The sequence below is a fragment of the Acinonyx jubatus genome, chromosome C1 (genome assembly GCF_027475565.1).
Source record: "Acinonyx jubatus isolate Ajub_Pintada_27869175 chromosome C1, VMU_Ajub_asm_v1.0, whole genome shotgun sequence".
Taxonomy (NCBI): Eukaryota; Metazoa; Chordata; class Mammalia; order Carnivora; family Felidae; genus Acinonyx; species Acinonyx jubatus.
The window spans coordinates 86,613,138-86,625,293 of NC_069381.1; the positions used below are offsets into that span (position 1 = coordinate 86,613,138).

General features: G+C 33.3%; 1 protein-coding gene across 5 annotated transcripts in view; it reads right to left on the reverse strand.

Annotated features, from left to right (window-relative positions):
• COL11A1 (collagen type XI alpha 1 chain) overlaps positions 1 to 12,156 on the reverse strand; it is a 215,235-nt gene that overhangs the window by 131,450 nt on the left and 71,629 nt on the right. For 3 of the 5 annotated variants that reach the window (XM_027058472.2, XM_053214541.1, XM_027058477.2), the window contains 2 exons: positions 5,624 to 5,752; positions 130 to 246 (listed from right to left, as the gene is read on the reverse strand). In XM_027058472.2, coding sequence (XP_026914273.1) covers positions 130 to 246; positions 5,624 to 5,752 — 246 coding nt within the window. The remainder of the gene's footprint in view (positions 1 to 129; positions 247 to 5,623; positions 5,753 to 12,156) is intronic. The other 2 variants (XM_027058475.2, XM_027058478.2) reach the window with 1 other exon arrangement.

Sequence of the window (12,156 nt, forward strand, 5' to 3'; positions counted from 1 at the left end):
CACAGTTATTGGGTCACAGAAATCAGGTGGATGAAAGGCTTACAATGAGTTTGAGGAACAGCGGACATAAGAAACCACGGAATGACAAACACTAGGACACCATATACACAGGTGCTACTTTGTTTTTACCTCAGTTTGTGCTATTGTCTCCTCAGCTACAGTGGGTGTCTCTGTTACAAATTCAGCCTCTTTATACTCTGCTTCCCCATACTCATAGTCATATTCCAGAATATCCTCAGGTGCATACTACCTCGCAAAGGAAAAAATATCAGGCGATTTTGTTAGTTGCAGGTAATACTAATAACAAAGTGGTAATCATCTTAACTTTTACGTAGGGTAAAGGTTAAGAGGCAAGTATTTAAATGTTATTTTATATTACAAGAAGTATTATACTGTCAGTGTACAGAGTATAATAACATAAGAGCAACAAAGCCGATTTTCTAAGCGGAACAGTGGTTAGGATTGTGAGGAAACTAAAAATTGTGAATATTAATCCAAACTTAATATTCAAAATTTGTAGCCAATGACTTATTTTGAACACAGCAGTTATATACTTGGTCACAGTTGTTAAATGTTCTTGTTAATTTTTATTTGTAAAAATTGTTACACAAGGCTCCTCTAAAAGACTTTTAGTGTATTTCCAATGGGTACTTTTTTTTCATTAAACTACATGCTTAAAATATTAAATATGGAGAATAGTCTTTCCAAGTATGAAAGGATATTTAAATTGGAAGTCACAGAGTGGAGAGGAGGAAAAGGAAATGCAAGGAACATAAGGTAAGTCTAAACCGAACACTAGAATAATGAAAAATAAAATCTAAAATTTGTTCAGAAATCTCTAATTTGCCATAGACTTAAGATCAAAATGAGCACAGAATACTAGCAACACATTAAAAGATTCAAAGTAAGATCTGTTTCTAACTAACATACTATTCACTTTTTAAAAATCCTGCTTTTTTTCCCCTCTATCAAAAAAGCATAGCACTCAGACATTGTAAACTACTTAAACTAAACTCAAATTGGAAAATGATATTTTATACTAGATTCCTCTGTATTAAAGCAATTTAGTTGGAGAGAGAGGTATGTTTCTTAATAGAGGGATGTACAAGACAGTCATATATACTAAATAAGGAAAATAATGTGTTCACCTTCACAGCCAAATGTCTCTATCAAAACTTTAATTTATAAACAAGAATATAGTTATTGTGAAACATATATTAATCATTGGCTTTAAGCAAAATAACTGTAAATACACTAAGTAATACATACAAAAACATTAAGCAGTAAACTCAACAAGCTGTGTTCCTAATATATACAAGCTAAAGGCAATCTATTTGGGTTTCCCTTAGTATTATATTTGATAAAATTCCAATTATATCCCAACTGGAATCTTGCCATTTCAAAATTGCCAGAAAATCCTTTTTAATCTGCCAGAAAAGTAACTGTTAACCATATGTCTTTTAGAAAGTTGTGATCACTGTGCCTTCTAATTAGCTCTATTAACTATCGCAATGCAAATGAGTGCAAATTTCACAGACATATAATGAGACATGTCCAAAACTGATCTCCTGGCATCATTATACATCTGGCCCTAGATGAGCCTCACTAGAGTAAACTTTTCAAATGGTTCAGCTGAAGGTCATACTGAAATTTGAACAGACATGTCTTTGGTGTTCTCTATGACTGTAAACACTCTAATTTGATTAGATGAACTGAAACGGATTCATAATTTTATCTATTCAGTGATAGCTTCATTATCAATGAACATCCATTTGAAGAACTTCAACAAGAGCTTTATTCTAACTGAATTTGTACAGAATTTGGTAAATAGAAAAATGCACATATATAACACTGAGCATTTGTTTCTTAATTGCCTCTGCAATCAAGATAAAGGCCAATTACTTCTAGGAAAGTTAATGTAAACATTATTAACATCATTAAGTAAATAAAATAATTAAATACTGGATTTAGATACATATTAAAAAGACATAAATGGTGACTGAATATTGTATAGTGAATAACTTTTCTGTGGTTATGATCACTCATGTTGAAATAAGAAATAAGAAATTTATACAACCACTAGCTGCCAGCTGGAAGTAAAACACCAAAAACAAAAGATTTGATAGTCTATTTTATGCCATAGAGTTTTAAAATTAAGCAGACTTTTCAAAATTGTGTGCATCTATAATTAATTTTAAAAACATAAGACAATAAACAAAGACATAAAGGGCTGATTTTTAAAGTCCATGGTTTAATGGATCTCAAATGAAGCATGGTATTCAAAAATATACTAATGTACATTAACTTCATGTCGTTGTTCTTTTTCTTGTAGGAGGAAACATCTTCTAACCCCCATAAGCCTCTCCTCTTTTTAAACTCTTTCCAAATGAAGATTAACCAGACTAGTTGTGACTCTGGAAGAATGGAGGAAATAATATTCTCACCTCCTTAGGCACTAAAGCATATCTTTTTCTTAGAGTCTTTCAGGAGTCAGTGTAAAGAATCACTCCTGTTCTTATTTCTTTTTCTAAACAGCATCTCCTTAGTCATGGTATTGAGTGTATTTAGCACTTTGCTAGTATACATGAAGCTTTATAACCTATGTTTGGAGATGGCCGCCTTTCCTTACCATGGAATTTTAAAAATCTTGAAAACAGAGAGAAATAGTTGTAATAAATTAGATGAATACATGCAAAAAGACATGCATTGATGGAATGATTTTGATTTCAGCTTGGATATGTTAGTAGCCTAGCATAAATTGTAGTGAGAAGGAAGTCTTCTAGAAATGTCATAATCTGTTCTTATTTGACTTGTTAGAAAAATAGTGGCATCACTAAATATCTATGAGAACTAGAATATATGATAAATATTAAGTGCAAAAAATATTAGGGTAATATATTTGGGGAAGTACACTGGTTTTTAAATTTGTCTATAAAATACTCTCTTTCCTTTGCTTTATTTTCCTTGTTCATCCTTTTAAAAAAAGAATGTCAATTGCCTACTATGTATAAGTTACTATAGTTTGCATAATAAATTAATAACCATATATAGATTTCACATTTAATTTCTTGTAAAGATAACAGGATACTCTTACTTGAGAAAATCCCCAAACATCATAATTTTAATATCAGTTACTTTTCTACGTAAATGGTATTGTGTACGTTCAAATAGAATTAAAGTTTGATGATATTTTGGCTCTATTTAAATATATCTCTGTTATGCATTTCACTCTATGATGATGATGTGCCAAACACATACACAATTGAATCCTAAGAATGATTTAGAAGATGTTATTTAGAGGGTATGAGGTAAACACAATTACAAGTTGGAAAAAGCACATGAGTTAATTTATAAAAGAAACTGACATACCTATTAATCCAAATAGATTAATGAATATGCATTGTTACAAATTTGTTAATGGAAAATTAAGCAATATAAAGTGCAACATGAATGGTTGATGCTCTGTATTGCACTTTATTTTCTTTGTTCACTGGTAAATAGCATTGCTTACTATGCTGTACTGGAATAACATCTGTAGATCAATTATTAAAATGCATATTTGAAACATAATGACATATTAATGGCTATAGTTCAAAATTATTATTATAAGAACTGGTTACTAATTTGGTTAACCAGTTTATTTAATAAGTGTATAACATAGGATGGTTATCTTACTATTGAAGTATCAATGTAATTTAGAATTGGAAAAAAATGTGACAGCTGATTCTTCAAAAAAACTTTTACTGTAACACATTCAATATAGAAAGCGGTAAGAAATGCTATATATTTTTGCATCACCCAACCATATTTTCATGCAGTTTTTTGTTATAGCAATACATTGTTTTTCCCTACACGCTCTTCTAGTAAAAACAAGTTGAACTTCTTAACGAATGTTAAATATACGTTATCAATAACTCAAAGTACAAAAGAGCAAATTCACTTTTAAATGAACTTAAGAAAAAAATGGATAAGAATTATTTTGCTTTAAAATAACTGTTTAACTGGCATGATAGCATTAACATATAGTAATAAAACACCTCAAGGTGATATATTAAGAAAGCATACCTTCATTCTTCCAAAAATCAGAGCCATGTCTGTTGCTAAAAGGAACAAACTTATCTTTCTTAAAATAGGAGCAAAATAAATCTCATCAATATCGAACAGGTACAACATGTATAAATGTTTTAAATTTCAATACTGATTTAACACATAATCTCTAAGATATAAAAGCACTAAACCTGATGGTATTTAACCTATCCTTTTGGAATTCACAAAAAAAAAATTATTTAAATAAATCATGAAGGAATAAGAAGAATGAACCACTGGTGAACCGTGAAACAAGCAAACAACTACCCAAGTAATTTCTCTTTTCTCTCTCATATTTGCTTTTCTGTCAGCTTCTTAAGCCTTTATCCTGTTTTAAGAAAAACATCCATATTAAGTCATGGAAAAGATCATTGCAACAGAATTTACTGTCATACTTTAAAAAGAAAAGTGATGTCAAAAAAGATATTTCAAGCATTTAAGTGGTAAAATCCCAATTGAATTTACATGCAAACATACCAATAAATTAAAAGATAAGATCCTAACCTCTTTTAAAAGAGTAAAACTCAAAAGGTGGCACCAGTTAGTATATTTAGAAAGAAGAATGCCATTTGAGCTATTTTCAAACATAAAGGCAGCCTTGATGTTTTCAAACTTCCAACCCCCACTTCTAAAATGTAACACTCCCCACCTTGAGAAAACAGAATCTAAGTTGTTTTGCTGCCAGCTAAAGAGTAACTTCCTTCCAGCTTGCTTGTTTTTTTCATTTCCAGAAGACCCACACCAAAGGATTTTACCAAAAAATCTGGATAAGGATGTGTTGTACTATATTTTTGTTTTTTGGGGGTATTCGATTTTGATAAAATTGCTATGGCTATTTTTTTTTTGGCCTGGAAGAGAATAGGGTCAAATTTCATTACAGTAAATTTTCTTGCAAAAATAGCCTGGAAAAAAGGTTTCACACCTGAATTTCAAATACAGTGACATAATATGAATGAAAGTACATGAATATTTTTAGCTACAATTAGATCCTACTGCTTTTCATTTCATTGTTCTTTATGTCAAATTCTGTAGAAGAAAACGAAAATGTACATATCAATGTAGCCTAGCCCTATAAGAAATAGGAAAAAAAAATCTCTTTAAGTATTCAACAAAGCCTGAAACTTCAAGATAGATCTAATGTCACCTTCTCATCTGTGCGCATTGCCAAAGGCAAGTACACCAGAAGAATTGTCACCCTTATCTTGAGGCTGTGTGTTAATTATTTAAATGCCAAGGGCAGAAATATAGCTTTTAGAGAACTACCTTTTTCTCACCTCTCCCAAAATGAAATATGCTCATATATATAGCATATAACTAAGGAATCTCTATTTTTAAGAAGTTTAAGAAACAGAGTACTTAAGAGGAAAAAAATACCAAAAATCTTCCTTAAGTCACTTCTTCCTAGAACTATTAAAACACTAGTAAATAGAAAGTATAGGTTTAATTAAAACTAAATAATAACGATAAGCCTCAAAACTGCAAGACTATGTCTGTACCACTGAAAGGAGAAAATGAGCCCTGATCTCATGGTCCTCACCTCATCAACCTGAGGTTCCTGAGCCTGAGCGGCCTGGGGTACTGAAGAGTCACAGTCTGGACTGTAATGCTCACAGTAGTCATATGCTGCTTTAGGGTCACCTATGATCAACAGCTGCTGGATGTCCCCCTGTCAAGAAACAAACATGAATGTAATCAGTATATATAGATACACATATATTTAGAGCAAGATTTATTCAAGACAACATGTAGTTTATTTTTATTGTTTTATTGTTTTGTGTGTGTTTATTTTTATTTATTTATTTATTTTAATTTTTTAATATTTATTTATTTTTGAGACAGAGAGAGACAGAGCATGAGCAGGGGAGGGGCAGAGAGAGAGGGAGGCCCAGAATCTGAATCAGGCTCCAGGCCCTGAGCTGTCAGCACAGAGTCCGACGCAGGACTCAAACTCGTGAACCACAAGATCATGACCTGAGCTGAAGTCGGCTGCTTAACTGACCGAGCCACCCAGGTGCCCCGTGTGTTTATTTTTAATTACCTGAAGAACTAACACTTACATTTCAATGTTAGAAATAGCCTTATAGAACAAATGAACAAAGGAAAAATAGAGAGCAAGCAAGAGAGAGAGAGAGAGACAGACTCTTAACTCTAGAGAACAAACTGATGGTTACCAAAAGGGAGATGGGTAGGGACATGGGTGAAATAAGTGATGGGGATTAAAGAAGGACACTTGTGATGAGCACCAGGTGTTGTATGTATGTTGAATCACTATACTGTATGCCTGAAACTTATATTACACTGCATGTTAACTATACTGGGATTAAAATTAAAAATTTAATAAAAACTAGTCTCACAGATTTGAGAGAAAAATTCACACCTGTTTTACAAATTAGCTGTTAATATTAAGGTTTTATTCTATTATTTTGTGGTTCATAGAATCTATACTATATGCATCCATTCGGTCAAACAATTTTACTACATTCACAGTATATTCTTTATAAAATAAGACAAATAAAATGTAAATATTAAGCTGATAAAAAAGTAAATAAAATTTAACAACTGTAAATACATAAAGAGGATGATTATATTTTCTTTTTTTAAACTTTTTAATGTTTATTTATTTAAAAAAATTTTTTTAATGTTTATTTATTTCTGACAGAGAGAGACAGAGCATGAGTGGGGGAGGGGAGGAGAGAGAGGGGGACACAGAATCTGAAGCAGCCTCCAGGCTCTGAGCTATCAGCACAGAGCCCGACGCGGGGCTCAAACTCGCAGACTGTGAGATCATGACCTGAGCTGAAGCCGGACGCTCAACCGACTGAGCCACCCAGGTGCCCCAATGTTTATTTAATTTTTGAGAGAGACAGAGTGTGATCAGGGGAGGGGCAGAGAGAGAGGGAGACACAAAATCTGAGACAGGCTCCAGGCTCTTGAGCTGTCATGACAACACAGAGCCTGATGCTGGGCTCGAACTCACGGACCAAGATATCATGCCTTAGCTGAAGTTGGATGCTTAACCAACTGAGCCACCCAAGTGCCTTGAGGGTAATATATTTTCAATATTAACTAAAGAGTTCAATCAAAGTAAACTGAATTACAGATGGCCAACAGGCACATGAAAAGATGATCAACGTCACTCCTTATCAGAGAAATACAAATCAAAACCACACTCAGATACCACCTCACGCCAGTCAGAATTGCTAAAATGAACAAATCAGGAGACTATAGATGCTGGAGAGAATGTGGAGAAACGGGAACCCTCTTGCACTGTTGGTGGGAATGCAAATTGGTGCAGCCACTCTGGAAAACAGTGTGGAGGTTCCTCAAAAAATTAAAAATAGATCTACCCTATGACCCAGCAATAGCACTGCTAGGAATTTACCCAAGGGATACAGGAGTGCTGATGCATAGGGACATTTGTACCCCGATATTTACAGCAGCACTTTCAACAATAGCCAAATTATGGAAAGAGCCTAAATGTCCATCAACTGATGAATGGATAAAGAAATTGTGGTTTATATACACAATGGAATACTACGTGGCAATGAGAAAGAATGAAATATGGCCTTTTGTAGCAATGTGGATGGAACTGGAGAGTGTTATGCTAAGTGAAATAAGTCATACAGAGAAAGACAGATAACCATGTTTTCACTCTTATGTGGATCCTGAGAAACTTAACAGAAGACCATGGGGGAGGGGAAGGAAAAAAAAAAAAAAGAGGTTAGAGAGGGAGAGAGCCAAAGCATAAGAGACTCTTAAAAACAGAATAAACTGAGGGTTGATGGGGGGGTGGGAGGGAGGGGAGGGTGGGTGATGGGCATTGAGGAGGGCACCTGTTGGGATGAGCACTGGGTGTTGTATGGAAACCAATATGACAATAAATTTCATATTTAAAAAAATAAATAAAAATGAAAAAAGTGAACTGAATTATTGTTAGGCAAACTTATATGATAATTTTATTTATTTATTTATTTGTTTGTTTGTTTATTTATTTATTTATTTATTTAGAGACAGAGAGAGAATGAGCAGAGGGAGGGGCAGAATGAGGAAGAGAGAGAGAATCCCAAATAGGCTCCTCATGGTCAGCACAGAGCCCAATGTAGGACTCAAACCCATGAAACTGTGAGATCATGACCTGAGTTGAAATCAAGAATTGGATGCTTAACCAACTGAGCCACCCAAGGGGACGATATATGAAAATTTTTAAATGAAAACATAGATCCTACTATTGTGTTCTGGCAAAGGAGTCCATATTAAAAGGAACTTCTACCTACAAAGGTGAATAAGAAATGCAGAAACCAGAAAAATTCATATTATAAATAAAAAAGCATAAATTTGGTATATTTTTATTAAGAAAAAATTGGACTATCCAAGCACACATTAAAATTCACTTACTTTGAATTCTGTATAATTTTAATAACAAACATTACGAGTAATTAGTAATAGGGTTATCTAAAGAGTTTAATTTCAGGAGGTTCCCCAAACTGGCTCTGGAAATTATGTAAACAAGAGAAAAATTGTAATATCCTGCTCCTGAAACAATCTGAATGTTTCCACAAGGTCTAATTCAACATGAAACTGTTTTCTATAAATCTATGGGTCATGGCCATATTAATTCAGAACTATACTCAGGCCCAGAAGAATGTCTGTGTTAATACCTATATGACTTGGTGATTCAAGGCCTTGTAAGTTTGAGTACATGAGAATGATTCACAGGAGAACTCCTGATTCCATTTTGAATAATTTCAAATTATTCCAGCTTTTCTTCATTTTGTTAACAGGAGCTATTTAGAGCTATTTATTGTCTGAAAATACCAACATTAAATTTAAAGAGTCTCTAACAATGAATACTAAGAAAGAATTCATAGCAATTTTATACAACAGCTGTTTAATTTTTTCATTAAATCATTCATTCAAACAGTGTTTTAAAAGTGCATATAGCATGTTCATATGTCAGGTAATACCCAAATAAGAAAACATCTACTTTATTTCCCAGTAAAACATAAAACAAAACAGAATCAGCAAATATCCAGCTGAAAATTATACGGTTTATAGTAGTCATACTATTATTAGTGTTTCCAACCTCAAAATTATTTACTTCCATATGTCATGAGGCAATATAATTAATTAATCAAATTAGACTGTTTCTGAGATTTTTTCAAGATTCTTTTTTGTAAATAGATTAGAAAGGCTCTAATATTTCCTTAATGTCTTCTGATTTTAAACATGCTCACAGCAAATTAATATAAGTTCTTAAATTCATTGATAGCCATTCTCAAACATTACCTGATCAATATACTACTGATTAGCCACTACTGAATTATATACAAATAATTCTATAATTATATAAATGGATAATAATAAATAACAAACAGAGTTATGAATGCACAATTTGTCATTCCACTGTCAAAAAAATAATAATGAGCCATCATTGAGTACATCATGAGTATTGGCATCTAATTAGAAATCCTAACTCTTGAATTTTCTCCAAACTTTGCCATTAACTATGTGGAATTATGCAAGTCACTTAATCTCATTCATCATTTGTAAAATGAATACATGTAGAGATCATATCTAAGGTCCTTCCCAGAACTCCAGAATTCCATACTTAATTATAGGAAATATAATGAACTAAGTGAAGCTGTTGCTGAAACAGAAAAAAAAATTCCCTATCTTATAAGCATATAGTATTTTTTAAATAGTAAATTTTTGAGAAGAATACTGGTTTTCTAAGTTCTTACTTGACTTCATTAAATGGAATCCTGCCAATATTTCCACTATAAATTCTTATTTCAGGTGTTTAATATTTAGCCATAAAATATAGTACTGGAAAGAAACTGAAAAAATCACTTAAAAACTACAGTATAATTTTCCCCAGAAGGCATTTTACAGTGTTTTATGTTAATCATAGGACATGTTGTGAGACAGTCTGAAGATAAACAAAAGCACCCTGACAGGTTGAATAAACTGTAAATATTTATATTCAATACTCATAAAAATTTCCACAGCTGGGAAAGGGTGAAGTTACCAAGTGATATTGGCATCTGCAGCATACAAAGTATGAAAAAGACAGCCTCCTCCTCTAACGATCTACAAAGCCAAAATTAGAGTTGATGCAATTACCTTACTATCTACAGCTGTGTCAACTAAGTCTCTAGAGTAGTATTTGCATACAGACAGGATGAGACTAAGGTAGAAAGCAAAGCAAATGTAAGAAAACCAAATGGCACCTATCTATAAAAATGAGGTTCCTGTAAATGTCACATGCCTTGCAAAAGGATCCTGCCACATTTTTATCAAAACCAATGAATTTCAAAACTAAAATATAATGCACATATTCTTTTCAAAACTAAAATATAATGCACATATTCTAGTAATTTCTATTTGGTTTGTTTTCATTTTGTTTATGATGTATGTGTGGGCATTGCGTGTGTATGTGTAGCTCTATAAAGCCTAGCAATTTCTATTTTCTATGCAATGAATATAATTACATTGTGTCTATGAAGTACACAAGTTAATACACATTTAGCTTTTTTTCCCATTTACAAGAGATCAGATTTATTGAAAAAAATGTGGTATATGAAATTGGTCTAATGTTTTTAAGGTCAAATGTCAATGTGTCAATGTTAAGTGTCTGATTTTTGAAATTCAGCTCTTCATCCTATGTGAAACCAACCTGTGCTTGGTTGAAGTCAGTTCCCAGCGTAAGTATCCACTGAATTGTACGGCACAGAAGCTGATTCCTGAGTGTGAGCAATGGAAAACCAGCTCTTATCAGCTGTCATGTTCAATTCAGTGTGACCAGTGAATGGATTATGTGCCTGGGACATAATAAAATAACAAGAATGGCAGAGGAAATTCAGATATAACCAAAACAGCAAATGCAGAGGCTGGATCAATCTTCAACTATAATGGCTCAAATAGAGTTCACTTAAAAAAATTATTCAGCAGAGAGTGTAAGCAGGGGAAGGGCAGAGAGAGGGGGGACAGAGGATCTGAAGCAGGCTCTGCGCTGACAGGCACAGTAGTGACCCGGACGCGGGGCCAGAATTCACGAACTGCAAGATCTGACCTGAGCCGAAGTTGGACGCTCAACCCACTGAGCCACCCAGGTGTTCCAAGAGTTCATTTTTATACAGTTTATATATAAATAGTCTCTTGAATGTCAGTCTAGAAACTAGTATGTATACAAAGGCATGAAGCTTTTAATTCCACTCGTAATCTTGGAAGACTCAGACTTTTAATATTAAAACTTGGATATTACTTGTATTCTAAGAGAATAATTTACTTTTGTAATACCATGAAAAATAGACTCCAAGTTATCTATTGATGATGTATGTCACTGAATTTCATAGGTTTCTAGAATTAAAGTTTTCATCTCCCCTAATGCTGAAATAAATCACACAGCTGCAATTGTGTTCTATAAAATCATCTAGCCTCCAAATTTCCCATAGCACATTCCTGTCTCTTTTATCCTCACAAGGATAAAACATGCAGGTATTTCAATGGGAATGAATGTTTTATGAATGCTCCTTGGAAAAATCTTGACGATAATTTATAAGAAAATAGGAGTTACTTTGATAAAAAATATGCAGAGGGAAATAGCACTAAAAAGAAAAAGCATCTCAACCAAAACTTTGAAGGTATAAAACTGCATGATGAAGTCTGAGAAGTACCCTCAGTGCCACACAGTTGGAAGGATAGCCCTAGCTGATGATAATGAGTAGTGAGCATTGAGAGTGGAAAGAGATAAAGAGGGGGAGCCTTATGTGTGAACTGAATTCTGGAAGTTATGGAGTATCATTGTTTTGAACAATGGAGGACATTGATCAATGCTGCATTTTAATAAAATTGTTGACAACATAGGAAAGGATGAATTGGAAGCAGCCATTTTGGAAGCATGGGAATCTGTTAGGAGTCCACATAGTTAAGTTTTGAGAAACTAAACTAAGCAGAAGCAGGAGCAGACAAAGGAGACACAGTTGACATATTAGAAAAAAAGATTAGGAGACTGGGTGCTGATGATGGGGTGGGTTGAGAATGGCAGGAAAGATGGAGAAAGGTGCATTA